The sequence below is a fragment of the Thermobia domestica genome, chromosome 16 (assembly GCF_964235325.1).
Source record: "Thermobia domestica chromosome 16, izTheDome1.hap1.1, whole genome shotgun sequence".
In the NCBI taxonomy this organism is placed as follows: Eukaryota; Metazoa; Arthropoda; class Insecta; order Zygentoma; family Lepismatidae; genus Thermobia; species Thermobia domestica.
In genome coordinates, this window is record NC_137469.1 from 127598912 (window position 1) to 127622049 (window position 23138).

The following is a 23138-nucleotide window of genomic DNA, read 5'->3' on the forward strand; positions in this document are numbered from 1 at the left end:
GGATGAAGCAAGTTGCAAATATTGCAGAAAAACTCTTGCTCAGAAAGCCGCGCTCACGCAGGCCTTGCGCTCCGAAGTATGTCCCCTGGCAAAAGAAGCAACAGACCTGCCCGTGCAGCAAGCCAGTTTCCCAGTAGCCAGTTCGCCTACTTTACTTGAACCGCGGATAAATCATCCACAGCAGTATAGTTTACCAGATCCTGTGGATAGGCAACCGATAACACAAACGCAGCGTTATAAAGAAAATTTGGCTAAATTTGATGAAACTTGTAATAAAATGCCATCCTTGACTCCTTTGGACAGTACACAATATAAACCAGTGGTCGCGAAACGAACAATTTTCCTTAAGCCAGAACAACTGACTAACCCTTCTAAAAAAGGTGCAGTTAGTTCCTCTGAGGAATCTCCTGGCATTATCACGAGTGATTTTGAGTTTGACCCTAAGTTAGCGTCAACACCTTTAAAGAAAGAAGAACAGCAGCATGTAATTGCTCCAAAAGCGGACACGGATGAAGAAGTTTATTTTCCATTTGAAAGACCACCTCACGTGGAAGAACCCTTGAAATTTAAACTCCCAGAAACTTCACCAACTGAGTCAAGTAAATATGATTCCCATGACGAAATTAAACAACTGGGAAAGAAGGAGCTCTATCAGGAGGGGACTGCATGTGACGTACTAACACCAAGTCCTTTCTCATATGACTCATGTAAAGAACTCAAGGATTTTGTAAATAAAGAACCTTGTACTGAGAATTTAAGTTTTCCTAAATATCCGCAAATTGCTTCTCACCCTACTCCAGTGAAATATTCCCCCACTGCCGATAACCCACTTGCACTACTGTTATATAAGAATATTAGGCAAGAAATTTTAGATAATCACGAAATGTAGACTCCCTCAGAGGATTCATTACCCTTGGACGAGAATAAGACAATAAATGTTAATTTATCCCCTCCGAAAGGACCCCAATTAGAAAATAGACAAAATTGTAATGAACCAAGTGCACGGGAAGAAGCAGAAGATCGAGTAGCCAGTGTCCCGGTATTGAAATTGCCGAAATTTAAAGGAAGCCCTAAAGAATCTCTTACTAGATTCCTTGATGAATATCAGACCATAGCACGTGCCCTTAATTGGGATGGCCAGGAGCAGTGTATATATTTAGTGGCCTGTCTTGAAAACTCGGCCCTTGATTGGTTCTTATGTCATAAAGGTGCCATTCAACATTTACAGCTTCGGGAATTAAAGCAAATGATTTCTCGAGCATTTCCTGACGATTTATATCAAGGACAGCTTGAACAGAAATTAATGAGAAAACGACTCCCTCCTCGTTTGCCTCCTGATAACTTTGCGTATACTTTAATACGAGACTGGAAATTCGTAAGACCTGAAATGGGAAAGAGAGAGTTGTTACGTCTATTGTATAAAGCGTTGCCTTCAAATGATGTCCAGGCCTTAGTATTAAAGGAAGTAGCAACCATAGATCAAGCTATCCATGTGTTGCGATTATTGTATTTAGCTGACATTTATACTGAATCTCATCGGGAAATGAAGAGAAAATGTAGAAAATTAAGACCACATCATGTAAAACCTTATATGGGTGCTAAAAACAATTCGTTTGTTAAAGGAATGTGGACATATAAATGTGAAATCGGGAGAGATGGTAGGCCAATTGAAGTGAAAAGAGCTCGAATGAATTTGTGTGATCAAAGATTACCTAAGATTCCAATTCGAATTTTTAATAAAAAAGTAGATGCATTATTAGAGACTGGTTCCCAAATCTCTGTTTTGGCTGAAGAAATGATTCCTCAAAATTTTCCAATTCCTAAGCGAATACGTGCCACTATTCGTTTGCGCACATTTGGGGATAAGTTAACTCAACCACTCCCAGTGGTTCGGTTAAGTTTTCAAGTTGGAACTTATGGTCGAAGATCGCGTCGTTTATGGTTAAATGTGGCATTAATTACAGTCTCAATTAGACGAGAAAATGGTTCTAGGATTAGATTTCATTCAGCGTTACACGTACGGTATAGGGTTACAGTCTATAACTATTAACGACACTCAAAGACATCCTAACATGAAGTTTTATATTCAGTATTTGCCCAGCCGCAAGGAACAAACAGTATTAAATCTGTCACATGTTGAGTTTTACAACAAAAAGGGTAACCCTCGGACAAATAGAAATGTTAGCTCAATATCAGTACCGCGTACGAACGCTAAAGTGACTCAAAATTCTTCTTCTTACTAATATTAAGTTCAGAAGACAACCCTGTAATAAATGCACTTTTTGTAGTTAAAGATGTTATAGTGAATAAAACCGTTACAGAGATAAACTTATTAACAAAACCAGTTGTTGTAGACGCATATTTAACATAACGTAATTTCTTCTTCTTCTTCTTAACCTATGTTCTAATTCTCGAATGATATCTTCTATTAATTTGATCACCTTTCCTCTTCGAATAATTTAAGTAAATCAAAATCATTAATTTATTACATAATTAATGGCTATGGTGTTCAAGTTAACTAGGGATCTTCTATTTTGCAAAATAAACATTATAAATTAGATAGTAATAATGAATAACTAGCTGTATTTTATAGTCCTTATTTAACTCCAAATGTGTCAGATAATACACTAGTTAAATATATATATATACAGATATATATACAGATATATATATATATATATATATATATATTTATATATATATATATATATATATGTGTGTGTGTGTGTGTGTGTGTGTGTGTGTGTGTGTGTGTGTGTGTGTGTGTGTGAAAATAAACGAGTACTTATACCAGGCGGACAATACAGTTTAAAAAGCCTTAACGATTACTTAAAATCTCAATCTGTAAATATAACATTAACAGATCAGATAAGAAATAGAATAAAAATTGAAACAGGCGACTGTGATTTTGTAATAAGAAATTTAAATACTGTTCTTGGATTTGAGCGTTTACCAGTATTAGCAAAGAACGAAACACATATTGGAAGTAAGTTACAAAGTTTCATCCTTTCGATACAATTAATGTTCACTGTAATGTAGCTTGTGGCATGATCGTTAAAGGTAGTGATTATACTCACAGAGAAACAGGACTAAGAGCAACATTTAAAACAAATGCTGAGTTTAAACATAGTATCATATATGAACACACTTATCTTTTATTTTTTCATTTAACAAGAATCCCAAGATCTATGAATTTTCAAATAACTTTAACAGATGAGAATGATACTTTATTTGATTTTGGTGGAGCAACAACAACCATACTTTTACAAACAAAGGTTTTCTATTAAATAAATAGGAAGGATATGTACTATTACATGTTGCACGTTTTCTATTCCTCAAAATGAACTCGAGAATTTAAAATTAATCATATATTAACAAAGAAACAAGTAAATGATAAAACTAAGAAGATGAAAGAAGGAAAATATATGAATTTAACTCTAACCACAATGCAAATGAAAAAGATAAAGAGTTCAACTAAACAACACGTTGGTGGATTTATATTAGCGATACCAGCTATTCTCGTAGCAATCAGAACTTTAGGTTTTTTAGCAGCAGGATCAGCCGCTATAGCTAAAACTGTTATTGATGCGAAAAAGAATAAGCAGGAATTAGAAGAACAAGAGCGATGGAAGCAAAACAAGGTGATGCTAGAAAGTCAGATAACTAAAACTATTAACCAACTTCGCCATAGAGAAGTTGGTGAAATAATTAAAATAAAACATTTTCGAGGAGTGTTTATGAGTGATGAACTACCTAGAATATCTAAAGAGAATGGTGTTTTTAATTTAGATAAATCAAAAAACATTGGCACACATTTGATATGTGATTGGAAAGATAATGATGTTAAGTACTTAGATTCTTAGGGAGGAGTACCACCTACACCGTTAATACAATATCCTGAAAATCAAAATTTATTTTATAATGATGAACAAATACAAGATTTTAATTTTGTTATTTTTGTACATTTATGTGTTAAGGTTATATAATTATTAAGCGATGGGTATTCTTTCAGCGACGTAGAAATGAATAAAAATATATTTTAATGGTATATAATATAAATGAATAAAAAGTTATTTTAATGGTTTTATGAATGTTTTCATAAAAGTTTGTTTGAAATAAATATGGAAGATACACATAATAGAGTTAAAGATTATTTTAAGAAACATGGGCATAAACTTAGTTGGTATGATACGATAAGTATTTTAAGTATTGTGGAATATTAGTAAAATAGATTTAAATGATAGAAATAATATATATCACGTTCACGATTTATAGAAAATACTTATTCCAAAGTTTTTATATCCAGATGAAGAGTTGAAGAAGTTATATCCCATAATTACCATACACGATTAGAAAAGAAAATGGATAGCTAATCATCATGGCTCAAACTCTATAGATGAGGGAACAAATGCTTATTATAGTGCTAGTATGAGAAAACCATGGTATAATACTATAAAAAATTTAAGTTACAATTATCTCCTTTATAAGCTTTACAACATAGAGTTATTCCAAAAGAGTTGTTTACAATTTAGACGAAGAATTTAAAAATATACCGAAAGATCAAATATCAGTGCAAGTTATACTAAAATACTAAAGAAACATACTCAAAATATTATGATGATATTTCTTTAATACACTTTTTACAACATGCGAGAGACAGGCTTGAATATGAATTTGAAGAATTATATTACAACTTTTGAGAACTTTATTATGGTAAAAGAAGCGACTTTTTAAATATAAAGCATGTCTTGTATTAGCTATTCAGAAAAAGTTATATAGATATTGATATTAAGTTTAAAAATGAAAAAACTGACATTGTATTGAAAACATGTTTCGAGAAGCATGTTGGTTAGGTTGGGAATTACCATTTTCTATATAATAAATAATGGGCATCTTTGGTAATATCATAAATAAGAAACGTGATGTTAACATTAGTGAATAGCTACTACAGAATTTTGTTAAGAGAAAAGAATATGATAAACACATAAGAGGAAAAATCGTAAACAGTGCTATGCAAGTCATGAAGCTTTTAAAAATGAACTTCAGAAAACCTTTGCAACAAATAATGAATCGTGGGTTGAATTCAAAAATAAAAGACTCGTTAATGTAACTGATGGTATTGATCAACAACATGTAGTAACTTTGGGACAACTTGAGCCAACAAATAATCAATTAGAAAGTGATAGAAAGAAGTTTGAAGATGCATTAAAACATTACAAGACACATGCATAAAGAACGATGAATTAGATCTAAAATAAGAATTATCAACTAAATTTAGAATTTCGTTAAGAGAGAGATTTATAATCTTCGGAAATTGACATCTAAGTTATTTTCGTGATGCAATTTTAGATGATGATGCTGTAACATTACTTCAACTTAACTCAGCGTTAAACAAATTTTCTACTAAAGAAAATTTCCAAACATCAAACAAAGACGCAAGGAAGAAGGAAACTATACGTTTATTATATCCATTGAGAAGTAAAGGTGTTAAACATTCCATTTTTAGAATATTCAATCTATCTAATAGTTACAAATTTCTATATAATGGTAAACACTGCATATAGAATCATATCCTGGTAAATTCCACCTAATTGTATATTTAGGTGATATTTACATTTCAGCTTTAACAAAGATAATATAATTACGATTAAACAAAAAGAGAGCGCTGCTGTGGAAGGACAATTGCTATTTGTTATATTGTATATAGAAAGAGAACTTAAATGATTTTCTATATAATTAATAGTAATGATGGTGTATCTTGTTAAGGGTAAGAAATCAACAGATATAAAGAAAGATACCATTAGAATAGAGCAAACAAAGAATATAAGATATATTAAGAAGTGTGTTCGTTCTGTATGCGGAATTAATAAAACTCAATTCGTTAAAAAGAAAAGGTTGACTACAAGAAGGTTAAGGTGTTAGAGAAGACATTATAGACGAAATTCACAAACCTACAGAAAATTTTCCTAGGCTAAGTGTTGTTATAAAAGGTATAGATGATATTTGGCAAGCTGATCTTGTAGAAATGGATAGTGGAGTATTAAAACAGATTTGCAAATTCAACAAAGGCTATAAATATTTACTAGTGATTATTGATGTGTTCTCGAAATATGCGTTTGCTGTTCCTGTTAAAGAGAAGAGTGGGAAGAAGGTTGCAGAAGCGTCTGAATCAGTATTAAAAGTTAGAAATTCTACTACGTTGCAAACTGATCATGGAAAAGAATTTTATAACAAAGACTTTAAAGAATTGATGAAGGAATATCATCATTACTCAACTTATAGTGATAAAAAGGCTTCCATCATAGAACGCTTCAACAGAACTCTTAAGCAAAATATGTGGAACAAGCTTACTACTCACGGAAATTATAAATGGATGGAGATATTACCAATATTAGTTAATGAGTATAATAATAAAGTAAATAGAACAATTAGTATAAAGATTGTAGAAGTAAATAAAAAGAATGAGCAAATAATAGTAGAGAAAATCTATAAGAATATAAACGTGTTGAACATAATTATAAAATTAATGATTACGTTTGTATAAGTAAATCTAAAGGTTCGTTTGAGAAAGGATATACACCTAACTGGTCAACAGAAGTATTTGTTATTAAAGAGGATATTACATAAAATCCGCCAATATACAGAATAAAAGATTTGAATAACGAGGATATAAAAAGAGAATTATTAAAAACTAAATATAAAGATGAGCACCTTGTTGAAAAAGTATTGCGTGAGAAAGGTAATAAAGTATATGTTAAATGGCTAGGGTTTGGTGATAACCCTAATAGTTGGGTAGATAGAGATAATGTAGTTCAATTTTAGTATGTTTTATATTTTTATGATTATTATTAATAAAAGTTTTCTAAGATTCTGTGGTGGCATGTATTTCGAGCATCGGAAAACCGAGGATGGAAATCATTAAGAGTTATTTTCATTTGCAATCTAAAGAGATTATAACCAAAAAAGTGGTGGTTGGAATTCCGGCCACCGTTCTAATGGCCGGTCAGTTCAAAAAATAAACATTTGGTAAAAGTAGTTGTTTCGGATCACCAGGTACACCTTCTAAGAGCGACACCCATAAAATAAAATGAAACTATTTTATTCATCAAAAATATGATAATTATGGATAGTTTAAACGATTTTTGGTATGAACATATTAAAGATAATTATTGGTATGGTTATTTTAGATTGATTATAGATAAAAGTACAGGCTATTTAACACTACTAAACTGTGTAACAGTGGTGGTAGAAGGTTTGATAATTGGCTGGAAAATAAACAGTCTAAAGAACCGATAGAATATTATAAGAAAAATTAAGACCAAGTGTAATAATATACATGATAAAACCAGGAGGTAACAAGGTAAACAATATTAGATCTGGTTTACACGTTCTCACATGTTTACTTCAAGAAATAAAGAGATGGACATTTAAAAAAAGAAAAAATCATCAGGTTATGTTTATATACCAACTACTAAGCATCATAAAGAAAGGAGTATGTATAAAGTGGTTATACAAAAAATCTTGAACAACGTCTAGGTCAATTTAATGAGTTTGGGCTTGACTTTGAGTAGTTTTATTATCAAGGAACTTATAAGACATTTAGTGCTAAGAAATTAGAATCATCGATACATGACGAAATAGATGAATTTAAATATACAGGTGAATTTTTTAAATGTGAATTAAATACTACCAAAGAAATTATAGAAGAAATAAAAATGATGAGTTAATTGAAATGTTAAAAGATTTGAAGTTAAAAGGAAAATACTGATGATGGAGAGTCTATGTCCCATAGAAATGAAATAAAACTATTTCCTTCATGAAAAATGAGAGTACTATGGACAGTTCTCTTAGTTTAAATGATATTTGCCACGAACAAATTAAAGATGATTATTGGTATGGTGATTTTAAATTGATTATAGATAAAAGTACATGATATTTAAACTCTATAAAGTTATGTAAAGATGGCGGTAAAGAGATTAAACATGGGTTAGAAAACAAAAACTTTAAAGAACTAATACACTATTATAAGGAAACAAAAGCTCAAAATCTTCTAAGTCTCTGTTTTTCCAATGAATTTTATCTTCATTTATAAAATCTATTGTAAGGGTTTGAATATGTAAATGAAACCATTGATCAACAGTTAGCGTATCTAATATTTCATCTGATAATTTCATAATATATTTCTTAATAATACGTTTTATAAGGAGTACATCATTCTGTTTAACAACGTTTTTTTTAAATTAATGATCTAACTTTCAATAGAAATGCAGAAGTTAATTAGATCATCATATGGGCTATCATCAACTTTAGCATAATATCCATCATCATATGGGTCATCCCCCAACATTTAGAATATCATATAGGTCATCATCAACTTTAGCATGATCTAAAAAGTAACACACACGATCAAATACAGGCTTAAGAGATAAAACGTGTTTAGCATCTACCATATTCGATTACAATTCATCTGTATGTAAAAATACAAATCATTTCATTCTTTATATATAAGGTTACAAAAATCAAATCTTTTACGAATTATCTTATCAAAGTGAATATTGTATCATGTCTCTCAAAGTTGTTTGTTTAAATGCAAATAGTATAGTCCCTAGAGTCATGGTAAAAGATTATGCTGGCTATGGTCTCTATTTCTTAAACTGTAAGAATAAAACCTGGGCATACTCATCTACTTAAAACTGGAATTAAGATAGACATACTGAAAGGATACTTTGAGAACATCTATTCTAGATCCAGTTTGAGTTTAAAAGAAGATAAAGATGTATGTGTAGGTGTTATAGTTAGTCGACATCACGGAGAAGTTATGGTGGTAATTAAGAAAATAACGTCAACAATATGGTCTATTTGTGAACTATTTGGAGTTAACGCAATGCTTAGATATTTTAACTTTTTTCCTTATAGCGAAACTATTCTTAAGAGATTTCAGCGGATTGCACAGTTAGTTTTAATAAAACATGCATCATTACCAATTGAAGAAGTAACAGAATTTGACAAAGAAAGGTTCTGGCGGTTTCAAATCATCAGGTGAACTGTGAAACACCATGTCTAAGAAACTATGTAGAGCAGATCTGCTCCTGCTAAAATCAGATTAATATCTCCTCTAATCGAAATAGTGCCATTATAAAAATAGAAGCTCGTTAGGAATCTTATGTTTAAATTCTAAAACAAAAGCTTTTGATAAACGTTGTCTCGGCGAAATTCCTATCCAGTATACTCTATCAGCATAATCTCTTACAAAGTTCTCAAAGTTTGAAACCACGATGTATCATTCCAGTTAACTTTATCTGCAAACTCTCTAATAAAATCTTCTGATAATTTTTGTTTGACATAATCTTCCAGTCAATCTTATCAGCAAACTCTGTTATGAAATCTTCTGGTAACGCATTCCATGTTATAGTCAACCAGTTAACTCTATCTGCAAACTCTCTTATGAAATCTTCTGATAAGTCGCATGTTAAGTCTTCCCAATTGATCTTATCCTTGTATTTACGTATAAAATCTTCTGTCATATTTTCAGTAAAACCTTCATTTTTTGTTATATCATTCTTTGCTTATCTATTATTGTACCCTTTGCTTGTCTATTAGTGTACCAAATATTTCATCTGACAAATTCATAATAAGCTTCTGAATAATATTTTGTGCAAGGCGTTCGTTATTTTTCTTAACAGCCTTTTTAAATAAATGATCTAACAGACCAATAGCAATGCAAAAATTAATCAAATCAGGATTATCAAAATTAACTCTTACAACATTATCACCTAAATTATGATAATCATCTGGGTTATAATAAATATCACCTGGATCATAGTCAGTATTAATTAAAAATCATCATTTTCATCATCATCTAAATAATAATACACACGTTTGAATACAGGTGTAAGAGATAAAACTTGTTTAGCAAGTGACATGTTCGATTATGATTTTTTTAAAATTATAGTTAATTTTAATTTTAAAGATTTTCTATATAATAAATATGGAAAAACACTGACTCAATACATGATAAACTTAATTTTATTCATAAAAATCTTAAATATGTAGCAGGAATACTAGAAAAACAAATATTATTAAAAGAAAATGAAATGTTGTTAAAAGAAATGGAGTTAAAGGAAAAAGAAAATGCAGCACAAAAAAGAGATACACTAGAATCAAATTGGGATATTGATAAAGAAAACGTGTCTGTACAGGGTGATGATAAGGTAGATTCTTAAGAATATAGTTTAAAATGTAATTCTTTATTACTTTTATGAGATAATTTCATAGAAGTCGCTCTATAATAATTAAGATGGATAGATCTAAGAAAAATGAAATCAAATCAAAATTTGCAAGAACAAAACAAAAAGATGAGTTTAAGTAATAATAGTAGTGTTAAGAACGATACAACAAAAAGTGAAATCAGATCAAAATTTGCAAGGAAAAAACAAGAAGAAATATTTGTTTAAACATACTGTGGTAGAGTTAAGGAGTATATGTAAAGGGAAAGGAATAACAGGTTATTCCCGACTATTGAAAGCAGAACTTATTGATTGTTTTAATTGTAGTGTTAAGAATGATATAACAAAAAATGAAATCAAACCAAAATTTGCAAGGACAAACCAAGAAGATGAAGTCTTTAGTTAAACATACTGTAGTAGAGTTAAGGAATATATGTAAAAAGAAATGAATAAGAGGTCATTCCCAATTAACGAAAGCAGAACATATTGATATTATTAAAAAGTGGGAAGATGGTCTATTAAAAAGTATGCAAACAAACAAAACAGATTGAAATTATTCCAAACATTCCCATTTGAAAAAGAGATATTTGAGAAACGAAAACCTTAAAGATTAGTTAAAAAGAAAGCTTTAAAACTATTCCCATTTGAAGAAAAAGTATTTGAAGAAACTAAACCGGCACACATACCTATTAAAGTAGAAGGAGAAGAAACAGCATCTTAAAAGATATTACAAACTATTAAGGTCAACCACATAGGTGGATATAAAGACCCAATAAAATGTTTAAATCCAAGTGGAAGAGTTGATATTAACTAAATCAAAGAATAGCAAAATTCCATCCTGTTAAAGTTAATCTTGTTTTCATTTGGACCATATTAAAGAAAAAAGTACAAGATTTTAATTAGAAAACGTCAAATGAGAGAATATTAGAACTGACCTAGATGAACACATATAACATGCTAAACAAAATCTTCGTAGAGAAATAGAAGAATTTCAAGGTAGAGAATCAATATGGACATTGCTCCAAATTAAACATTTACAAATCAGACTAAACTAATATGTACCAATAAGAGCTGCTTCCTCTATTGAACTTCCTGATCCAATCAAATATAAGAAAGCAGTAATGTTTGAAATAAAGACAATAATGTTCAAAATAAAGACAATAAATATTTCTTATATTCTGTGGGAAGTTACTTATAAACCTATAGACCGTGAATCACATCCGCAAAGACCTTCCATCTATAAACAACTTGTTAAAGAATTAGAAAATAAGTGTTGTGATAGTATTCAATTCCCTATACAATTAAACGACATAGTAAAGTTCGAAAAGAGAAGTACCATTTCAATTAATGTTTATAGTTATGATAAGATATATAATATATATCCACTTGAAATCACGAAACATAAGCAAAAAATACATGTTAATCTATTATATATAAAAGATTAAAAATAATCATTATTGCCAGATAGAAGACTTATCAAGATTAATAAGAAGTCAAGAAACAAAACATCATGAGAAGTTATACTTCTGCGATGGGTGTTAAACAAAACATTTTAGAAATTTGGAGCAATTACAACATGATCTATATTGTAAAGAACATGAGGCTGATAGAATAGAACTTTCGAAGCCATATGACAATCAAATACAATTTCAAAATTATAATCGATCTTTAAGAGTTCTATTTGCAAAATATGCTGATTTTGAATTTTCATTATGTAGAATGGAAAAAGAACAGAATTGTTCTAAAACAGCAAAATACCAGAAGCATGTTCCATTGAGTTTCCGTTACTATATTGAGTACTCAAATGAATATTATAAGAGCCCTATTAATTATACTGGTCTAGAAGCTGCGAAAGTATTTGATGAAATGTTACAAAAAAAGCAATCGAAATAAACAAGATATACAATCATCAAGTTCAAATGAATATTCTAACTGAAGTTGAAGAAGATATATATACAACAGCTCAGACGCTTGTCATCTATGTGAGAGGAACTTAAGTGATTTACCACCAGCAGTTGCAAAACAAAGAAATACATGCACAAAGAAGATACTGTTCTACAAAGATAATGATGATATGAGCAACAAAATAGAAGAATGGAAATATGAGTTAAGAAAATGTTTGTATAAGATAAATAAAAATAAAGCAAAAGTAATAAATCATGATCATTTAACTGGAACGTGTAGAGATGCATCTCACAGCTATTGTAATTTGAACTATAAAACACCTCATTTTATTCCAATATTTATTGATAACTTAAGTAGTTATGATGCTCATCTGTTTGTTAAAGAGCTTGCTTACGATACGAATGAGATAAAACTAATTGTAAATAACGAGGAAATATATATAACATACTGGAAATACTTGAAGATTTATATAAAGAATGGGATCCATTTACGATTTCTAGATTCATTTAGGTTTACGTCAAAGAGTTTAGCAGAATTAGTAAATAACCTTACAAAAGAACAATATAGGGAAACATCAAAATTTATTCCCAATGATTTATTAGATTTCGTAATGCAAAAAGATTAGATTTCGTATCGTATGATTATATTGACTCAATTGAATGATTTGAAGAGAAACCACCTCCAAAAAATGTTAATTAATAAGCTTACCCAACCTCATATTAGTAATCAGGAGTATGAACGTGCGAAAAGGATTTGACAATTATTCAATATTAAAAACCTTGTTGAATATAGCGAACTTTATAACAAAACGGATGTGTTAATATCAGCAGATGTGTTTGAAAACTATAGATGTATGTATAAAAGCTTATGGTTTAGATCCTGCTTCATATTTCACTGCTCCTGGCGTATAGTGAGATTCAATGTTAAAGATGACAAAAATTAGTCTAGAAATTTTATGGATTATGATAAGATATTAATGATAGAGAAGGGTATACGAGGTGAAATCTCACAATGTAGTAAAAGATATGTAAAAGCAAACAACAAATATATGGAAAACTATAACAAGAAAGAATGTTCAAAGTATCTAGAATAGTTAGATGCAAATAATTTATACGGTTGGATATGAGTCAAAAATGGCCTATAAAGATTTTAAATGGGTTAATCCTTACATACATATCATGAATATTCCAGGTGATTGTGAGATAGGTTATGTACTAGAAGCTGATTTAGAATATCCAAAGTAATTGCATAAGCACTCAGATCTACCATTAACTCCAAAAAATATATGCCCATCAGGATCAAAACAATCAAAAATATTAACCACACTTTATAGCAAAGAAAGATACATTATTCACTATAGAAATTTAAAACTTTGTATGTAACTTTGGATCAGATTGAAAAAGATTTATAGTGTATTAGAGTTCAAACAATGAAATTGGTTAAAGAACTATATATATTTAAATACTAATATGAGAACGAAAGCTAAGAATGATTTCCATAAGGGCTTTTACAAACTAATGAATAATAGCGTATTCGGAAAGACGATGGAAAATATTAGAAAGAGACCATGTATTACCTTAGAATGTGATCCGAAGAAAGTAGAGAAATTAATAGCGAAACTAAACTTTGATTACAGAACAAGTTTTACTGAAGATTTGTGTGCGACACGTATGAAGAAAGAGAAATTAAAATTCAATAAACCGATATATGTTGGAATGAGCGTATTAACACTAGGAGCATCATAATCTTGCTTATACTAGAAGCATCAAAGGGGTCATTTTGACCCCTGCTTAAAAATATACACATTATGCGGTACTACTCTTAACTTTTTTATACTTTTGGTTTCATTGTTGGGTTTTTATTAATTATAGATTCAAATTTCATTATTTTCTTTCTTTATTTTACATGTATTATTGTTCTTAATAAATAACTTTATTATTATAAGTTTCTTAATCTATAAAGTTACTTAAAGTGAAGTTACATAATATAGCAAATATAATTAACACTACGTATTTTTACTGTAAAATTTCTTAGTTCCCTTCAAACATGATACACAATAGGAATTAGAATAAAATATAATAACAAATGAATTAAAACATGAACTTCTTTGCAAAGAGGGCATGTTTTATAACGTTCACATCTACATGCCTACTCATCACATTTTGAACAAACAACGTACTTTCTGGTGATCTTTGTACAGGAGCCACAGAAGTGCCTCTTACAGTGGAAACATTGATCTTGTGTCTTGTTTCCATTGCATTCAGCAACTTGACATCTCTTCCGCTTGGTTGTTTGAAGCAATTCAAGTACACGCTGTTTGGTATTAACTGTCCTCCTTTAGTGACTTCACTTCTGAACACAGCTCCTCTCCTAATGCTAAAAGAAATTGATGGCGAGTGATTTTTTTACTCGTTACCATCTTGTAAAGGACGAAAGCATTTATAGCTGCCAAATAAAGGGTGTTATAGAAAATTTGTAATGGCCATGTTCTACTCGCAACTTTCACGGAATACTTCTATCTAGTCGATTACATCAACTCAACCTTTTGCTTATTGTAAAATAAAATTGTTTCAGGCTTTTTCTTCTTATTGCTGATATCGATGTCAACATAAGAGGAAGGTTACTCAAAAGAAGGACACTTTTGTTCTTCTTAAAATTATATGCTGCGAGTGTGCTATCATCTTCAGTCTTCAGTACAGTTGTACTATATAGGTCCTTTCCCTCGACTTTTGTTTTTACTGAATCTAGAACTACTCTTCTGTTATTACGGATAGTTCATACCAAACTAATGTTATTTTTCTTGAGATCAGGAGCGAGGCGTAGGGATGTGAAAAAGTTGTCACATGTGACATTCCCTTCCGGATTCTGCGAAATGTCACACAAGCTTCTGTACAACAAATTCACCAATCTGTGTGTTTCCTGGTCGTTCATCAACCTTTTCTAAATATGGGAAGCCATTTGATATGTATATGTGTTCCACTTCCACTAACATCCAGAATTTTACGCCATATTTCTCTGGTTTGTTGCTCATGAACTGTATGAATTTGCACCGCGTCTTCATTGGAAACAGTTGTTCATCCACCGTACAATAAGGTTCTGGATTGTAGCACTTTTGAGAGTTTCCAATAAAAGCTTTCCAAACCTTGGAAATCATACAAAACTTGCCAGATTGATACTTTTCCATCCTAGTACTTTTTATATCGAATCTCAGAAACTGCATGATTTCTCTAAATCTTTTTATTGGCATTGTATCACTGAAAACTCGTGGTCCCCATTTCTTTGACCAAAGGCTCTTTATGCTAATCGCCTTCATTCCTAAAGCATCGCGAAAATATAACAACCCTATAAAGGCATCTAATTCTTGAAGTGAAACTGACCAAGTTGGGTCCTTCAAAACTCTTTTAGCTTTGACTTCTGCACACTTCTTTATATGTCGCATAACAGGTTCATCTATTATAAGTCTGAAAGAAGTAGAAACTGTGCCATCGACATGCCAAAAAGCATATGGGGTTGGACTTGGAGTTTTACGTAACACGTTATGATGTTTAGCCCTTCCACGAACACTTGAACAGTTTTGTTCGACCCAAACAGTCTGATTTCTGGATAATTCAAAATTTTCAGCATCCATCTTCCACGGTCACTAAATTCTTCAATACTCGCAGAAACACTTTCACCATTTGACATTTCATCAATGCTGATATCACCAATGTATTCATCGTCACTTCTATCACTACAGTCACCATCAGAGTCGATTCTATCAATAGCCTGTATTTCTTCCGACTACTGTATTCCTTGTAGTATTTCTTCCGATGAAAGTTTTTTCTGAGCACTCATCATGCACTACACTAAAACCAACCCCCTAGAACATACATATAGTGAATTATATCATTCGCAAAAGTAATAGTAATTAGTATATAAAAATATGTATCATTATGTTTGCAATTGTAAAAATTCGCATTGTAGGCATGAGGGTCAAAATGACCCCTGTGAGGCTTCTAGGTAAAATGTAAAATATATAGTCTAAATAAATATTCTAAAGTGTCAAAATATGATTAAGTTAGAGTATTGGTAGAGTGATTAAAAGTCATGATATCTAGTAGCCACATTTCCATAACTTATGAAATTAAAACAAATTAATAGTTCAGAAGGGTCAAAATGACCCCTCTGATGCTTCTAGTGTTAATGTACGATTAATGTACGATTTCCATTACAAGACGACAAAACCTAAAAATGGAATCGATATGGATTTATGTTACATGGATACTAATAGTTTTTTATATGAAATCGAAACATATGACTTCTACAAAGACTTCAAAGAAATGGTTGATCTATTTGATACAAGCGAATTCGAAAAGAACAATAAATATGGAATACCACTAATAAACAAAAAAAGTATTAGTAAAAATGAAAAATCAAAATAATGGTAAAATGATGACTGAATTTATTGGATTACGATCTAAGATGTATGCTTTTAAAATAGAAAATAAAGAAAAAAGAGCGAAAGGAATAACTAAATGTGTAGTAGCGAAAGAGTTGAAGTTTGATTATTATAGGAAAACTCTAATTGATAATATAAAAACATATAAAAATATAAGCCTTATTCGTAGTTATAAGCATGATGTATACACGGTGTTTTAAAACAACAAAGACAACATTTTGGAGGTGATTTCTGACACCAAAATAAAACAAAAACTATAGAGCAGCCTGGGTGCACAAGTGCTTCCTTTCGGAGTTATAGGCCGCCGAAAACATTAAAAAATGAACTTTAAAGGTCCATAGCTCCAAAACTATGGGACCTAATGTAGTTCGGTCAAGACTACCAAAGAACTAACATGTGCTCTATCCAAAAATACACGTTTCAGAATCCTAAGGTACTTACGTAACTATTTTTGTACAGGAAGTTTGGTTACGGGCATACAATCTGAAGTACTCACTAACTATCTCTATAAAAATTGTTGCGGAATTACTGCAGGATTCTGAAGCGTGTATTTTTGGATAGAGCACATGTTAGTTCCTTAGTAAAGTCTCGACCCGACTACGGTAGACCCCATAGTTTTTGAGTTATGGACTTTCAAAGTTCTTTTTTTTTTACGTTTTCGGCAGCCTGTAACTCCGAAATGAAACATTTGTGAACTCTGGTTGGTCTACACTTTTGGCTTATCTTGGTGCCAGGAATCACCTCCCAAACGTTGTCGGTGTTGTTTTGAAACACCCTGTATACTATAGGTATTAATAAGTTAGCGGGGCGCGGTGGCTCAGTGGTAGAGCGTTCAACTCCGCTGCTTGGGGTCCCTGCTTCGATCCCAGCTTGCGCCGTGTGGACTTTCTGGTGGACAAACACCGTGCTCGTGGATTTTCTCGGGTTCTCCCGTTTCCTAACACTTTCTTTTTTCCATTATTTCGTTCATTTCATAAAGACCTTCTCCTCTAGCCTAACCGGCATAACCGAGGAGCATAAAACTGAAAGATTTCATTTCATTTCATTTTAATAAGTTAGCGTTAGATCCGAGTGATGATAAAAGATATATACTAAAGGTTGGTATAAATACTTTAGCTTGGGGACATTATGGGATAGAAGAGAAGTAGATATAAGTTAGTTATAGTTTTAGCTAGATATAAGTATATTGGCATTAAGTTGTGTAGATTAAAAATACCTTACCATGGGGTCATTATAACATAGAGGAGAAATAGTTAAAGTCTTAGATGTAAGTTTTTATGGATATCATAAAAGCCTATCCAAGGAACGGTTTGATAAAAATTATGAGTTGGCAACGCAGACTTTATCCCGTTATGTGATGCGTTACATTACATTTTGAAAAGTTCTTTTCTTAGATGAAAACTGGAATGCTTCAAAAACGTTACATTACAGGAATTACACATCTCAACCACATAAGATATGAATACAAAAAGAAAAGAAACAAACAAGGTCCTTTCTATTCGGTCTTCACTAACGTTCTGTATATGTATGTGGGTTTGATGACTGTAGCAGGTTGTTTGAGAGACCGAATAGAAAGGAAACATATATGTATGCTCTCATCAAGCAAACCGCTAACAGGTGCAGCTATAAAACAAAGAGTATCTATATAGTTGGGAAGAGCGCGGATGTCCTTGCTATCGCTTGTTCACAAAATCGCTCGATTGGCGGCGCTGAGGATGTCTTTCGTGCGTTGAGAGCTATAAGGTAGAATTTGTTGTATTTCTTTCTCCAAAATACTTTTCAATAGAAAATATTGAGCAATTTATGTTATCAATGGTATGTAGAGGTAAGCCATGAAAACTAATTTATAATGTGAAACTCCTACAAACTTATGCATACACAATGGTGAACTGTGTATTTACTAAAAGGACATTAGCGATGCAGTGGCGTATACTCTTGCGCTATATATTTATGTAGTGTTATACATAAAAAGCTTGAAAAGGAAAAGTGACTCAGAAGGAACATTTACCCTCTACTACCTCACATCTCCGCAACACGTCGAACAGGACATGGAGATGCATACTGTAGATCAATATATACAGCACGATAGAATATGTACAGTCTCACTGGATACATAGTTCGTATGTGTAAGTACTAAATTATAGCATTTATACTAAATAAATAAACTTAAATTATACGGATATTGCTCTTTGTAATTCTGAAACCTAGAGATGGAGAACTTCTCGGATACTCCGGAAGTAAAACATCCTCCTATCCAGATTTCCACGAGGAAGATGTCTTGGGAAGGACTATTGGATGAGAGGGAAAATATGGGAAAGATCGCTGGTTAACAAAACGTACGCAAGAGCTAAGGGAAATGGAACGTATGTACTATATTACAGGAAGAAGCTTGGAAAATCTTAAGGAAGAAATTAATCAAAATAATCTACATTTGGTATGAGTTTGTGAAGATTGACAGGACAATATTGTGCAAATTCAAAAGCCCCCCCCCCCCACTTTAAAACCCTTATAACTTCGTACCGGAAGTGGTACAAACGAAAATTTTTGCGGTACATTCCGGCACAAACGTAGCACAAACGATTGCCATAGGTTTCGTTTCGAAATTCCTAGGTGGGGGGGCTGCCGTTTCCCCAGCCCCTCCACTTTAAAACTATTATAACTTCGTACCGGAAGTGATACAAACGAAAATTTTTGCGGTACATTCCGGCACAAACGTAGCACAAACGATTGGCATAGGTTTTTTTTTTTTCGAAACTCCAAGGTGGGGGGGCTGGCGAAATGCACCTAAGAAACTAGAATGTTTGCTCAAGTAATGAGACGAGGAGTTGTCTGAGCAAGCGCTAGAAAGATAAAGTACTAAAAGTAGAATTTGTTGCTGATAGAACTGCTGATAAAGGAAATCATACGCAGAAGAAAAAGGGATTGGTGCGTATTCGTAATGGAAGATTTTAATGCAGTAATGAAGGAAGGACTAAGGAAATACTGTCAAAGCTAGATGTGGTTTAGGCGAAAGTAGTAGTACAAGAGAAGGACTGGGCAATTTCTAGAGATAAAATTCTCTTGTAACTGACAACACTTAATTCAACGAGCAACAGAGAAAAATATGATTAATTCTCAAAATATATTTGAAGATATCAAATAGATCATGTAACGACACAGGAAATGTAGCTTGGATATTTAAAAAAAAAAAAAAAAACTAGAACATGCAATCACGGAAATTAAATTCATCTAGGCTAGCAAAATATTCCTTCACTCATACTCTAAATTCATTTATACAAAATAACCGAAACTTCAGGGAAAAGTGGAAACATGGTGTAATCCAATCTGGTGAATAAACCTGTTGTGTAATAGCAAATCGTGCTTCAGTTTAATTTGATTTTGCTCTTACAAGGACGAGGAAATATGAAAGTACGAGTATTTATGAAACCAGATCCATTTCGTCGCTGTTCTTCCATTGGTTTAAGAGGTCATAACACGTTCCAAATATAAACCTTAATTTTAAAAGAAAACCTTTTAAACGGAATGCTTTTATAAAATAAACTTAAAAACAAAACAATGATTAAAAAAAGAAATGGAACTTACATTTGTCTAACGGTAAGCGTTGCGCTGTAGTCTATCGTACACAGTACTTTTAGTATTAGCCTCATTTCTTTATTGGCCCTCACAAAAATTTTTCTTCTTTTTCGGATCTAAAGATTCAATATATTTCAATCAAAAATGTTCTTGTGCGTCTTATATCTGGAGAACTACATGTAGTGATGCCAAACCCAAATTATCACTTAACTCAGTATGATGTACTTATTCCGTAGAAAATACGAAAACTCGATTTAGGGGCCGTTCAAAAATTTTGTGGCTATTGTGACCAGGATCGCAATCTTTTGATGCATATTTTTGGCTCATTAGTTTAATTCTTGGCCAATATCGCAAGCTTTAGATCCATTTTTCGGATCATTCCTAAAATTCTGGTTGTATATGTTACGAAAGTACTAATTTAAAAGATTTTTAAGGTTATTTTTTAGGTCTTTTTTTTTTTTTTTTTTTGTCATTTTCAAGTTTAGAACCGTCGCTGCAGCAGACAGGTATTATGGCAAAATAAAATTAATACTTAGTTGCGTTCCAATACAAGTCTGACATCTAACAATGAATTCTATAACTTTATGCGCTATGTCGTAGGAAAATAAACGTTAATTACTCACAAAATTATTTTAATTAATTCTACAGTAAAACAGTGAAAATTATGAAAAAATACTGTATTTGTCACTGAGTTTAAGTTTCAGAACAAACTTTTAGATTTCTAGTCAGCATTGAAGTGTGTGAAATTGAAGTTGAAAAAATTGATGTTAACAAATAAACAAACTTTATAATAAAGATGAAATAAAATATTTTAGTTTTACGTCCCACAATTATTCCGTGTAGGCTAAATAAGTTGATGATGAGAAATGTACGAAATAGTGGAATGAAAAATTAGGAAGAAATGGAGAACCCCGAGAAAATCCACGCATACGGTGTATGTCCACTATAAAGTTTACTTGGCGCGAGCTCGGATCAAACCATGTACTCCATGTGTCAAAGGTGAATCCTCTACAACTGAGCCACTACAACCCCTAAACAGAAAACTAACGTAATCAATTTTATACAGTAAAAGTGATCAGCTACAATGAAAATTATATTAAAATATTGTGTTGTCAACGGATTAATGTACCTGTACAATACTTCAGAATTAAAATTACTAAAAAAGGGCGTCAAACTTAAGTAACAAAGCTTCACTATAACAACTAACAAACAGAAAATTCAATAAAAATAATTGTACAGTGATAAACGTAAATAAATAAACTCTCAAAGATTTAAACATATATTCACCTATAAGTTGGGTGTCAATCTTGAAGGTAGAGCCTAAAGCGTTTGTTCTTGCATGGCATTCAACGATTTCTTTCTCATTTAAATCTGCTGAAAAGAAACAGAAAGAATTTATATATATAGATAGAACATATATATATACGCTATTCTACATTATTCATTATTTATATATTATTCATAGTTATATAGGGGAAAAGGGGACACTGGTACGATTTTTACTTGCCCGAGATTTTAGAACATATCTTCAGCTTGAGAAACATGATTTTTTCTCTTGCTTAAACTGTGATTTTTTTACCTGCATTTACAATGTACAATATTGTTTCTACTAATGTCCTACCTGGAGTAAATTACATTTTACGAAAGGTCTGCAATCTGTACCAATCTTCCCCATGTGAGGGCAGATTGGTATTGGCTTGGGGCAGATTGGTACAAGCAAAGTGAAATATCACACATACGTGTACTATCGTGAACAAAATTGTATTAGCACCTGTATTCTGCATATCCTTAGTACATTCACTAATAAGCTTAATAGATACATTGTGCTATAAATGAGAAACTGAAATCGGCATTGATCATTTTATTATATTTACCAGTTACTGCCACTTCTTTAAAATTATCGAAACAAATGAACAAAAGTATAATCCGTAACTGGTGAGGTGGTGTGTGACAAACCCCGCGATTATTTTATTGTTATACAGCGAAGTGGAAAAAAAACAGCTTAACACCCTGATCGATTCAGTACCTTTCAGTCGGTACATCCGCAACAATTCAGGTGTGTGCACGTGCCGTTCCAAGCGAGCCGGTCTTGATTGTTGTTTTCTCCTTTTCATCTAGGGTTTGTACCTCACCTCACCATTTACGTACTAGTTTTTGAAATCGCATGTGTTTCTTATTCTTGAAGAAAATTAGTTTTACAAGGAACAAAATGAACGTAGACGAGCAGTTTTTTTTTTTTTTTTTTTTTTTGGAGTGGGCTGTTGAAATGTTAGAGGGCATGGAAAGTGATTTCAGTGGCGAAGAGGGTGAAAGTGTGCCCTTGGAACATCAAAGTGATCATGAAGATGACGTTATTGAAGGGAACCAAGATGACATCATTGAAAGTGAACCCAGAATTTCAAGTGAAACCTAGAAGAGGCAAGGGAGGATGAAGGAGCGTCACCGTCTCGGTAAAAGAAAAAAGTTTCAGAAGAAATGTACTTTGGGAAGAACAGGTTTAGGTGGACATCCATCGAACCAAAGAAATACTTGCGAACGAGGCGACATAATATTATCTACCACCTTCATGGATTAACTCAGCAATCCAAATCTCTTGGTACAGGATGCACACAACGAGCAGCGTGGGAATTGCTGTTTACAGATGACATCTTGGAGAAGATAGTTCGTCAAACAAACCAGAAGTTGTTAGCTGTGAGTCAGGTCTTGTCTGATGAGAAGCAAGCTGACTACATAGACATGACTCTGCAAGAGTTGAAGGCTTTGCTTGGACTACTCTTTCTTTCTGCAATTCTTAAATCTAATCATGAAGATATTACTGCACTATTTGTAACAGACGACACAGGAAGAGATATCTTTCGCTGCGCAATGTCACAAAAGAGGTTTCTAGTAGTTCTTCAATGTCTTCGATTTAATGATGCTGCAAGTAGAATTGAACGCAAGAAAACTGACAGAACAGCCCCAATTTCCTGGGTGTTTGAAAAATTTATAGAAAATTG

At 32.0% G+C, this 23138-nt stretch overlaps 1 protein-coding gene across 3 annotated transcripts in view; it reads right to left on the reverse strand.

The window, feature by feature from the left end:
• The window catches only part of LOC145673403 (uncharacterized), a 501393-nt gene that overhangs the window by 291547 nt on the left and 186708 nt on the right, over positions 1–23138 (reverse strand). For 2 of the 3 annotated variants that reach the window (XM_081743067.1, XM_081743068.1), the window contains exon 5: positions 21430–21516. In XM_081743067.1, the coding sequence (XP_081599193.1) occupies positions 21430–21516 (87 nt within the window). The remainder of the gene's footprint in view (positions 1–21429; positions 21517–23138) is intronic. The other variant, XM_081743070.1, reaches the window with a different exon arrangement.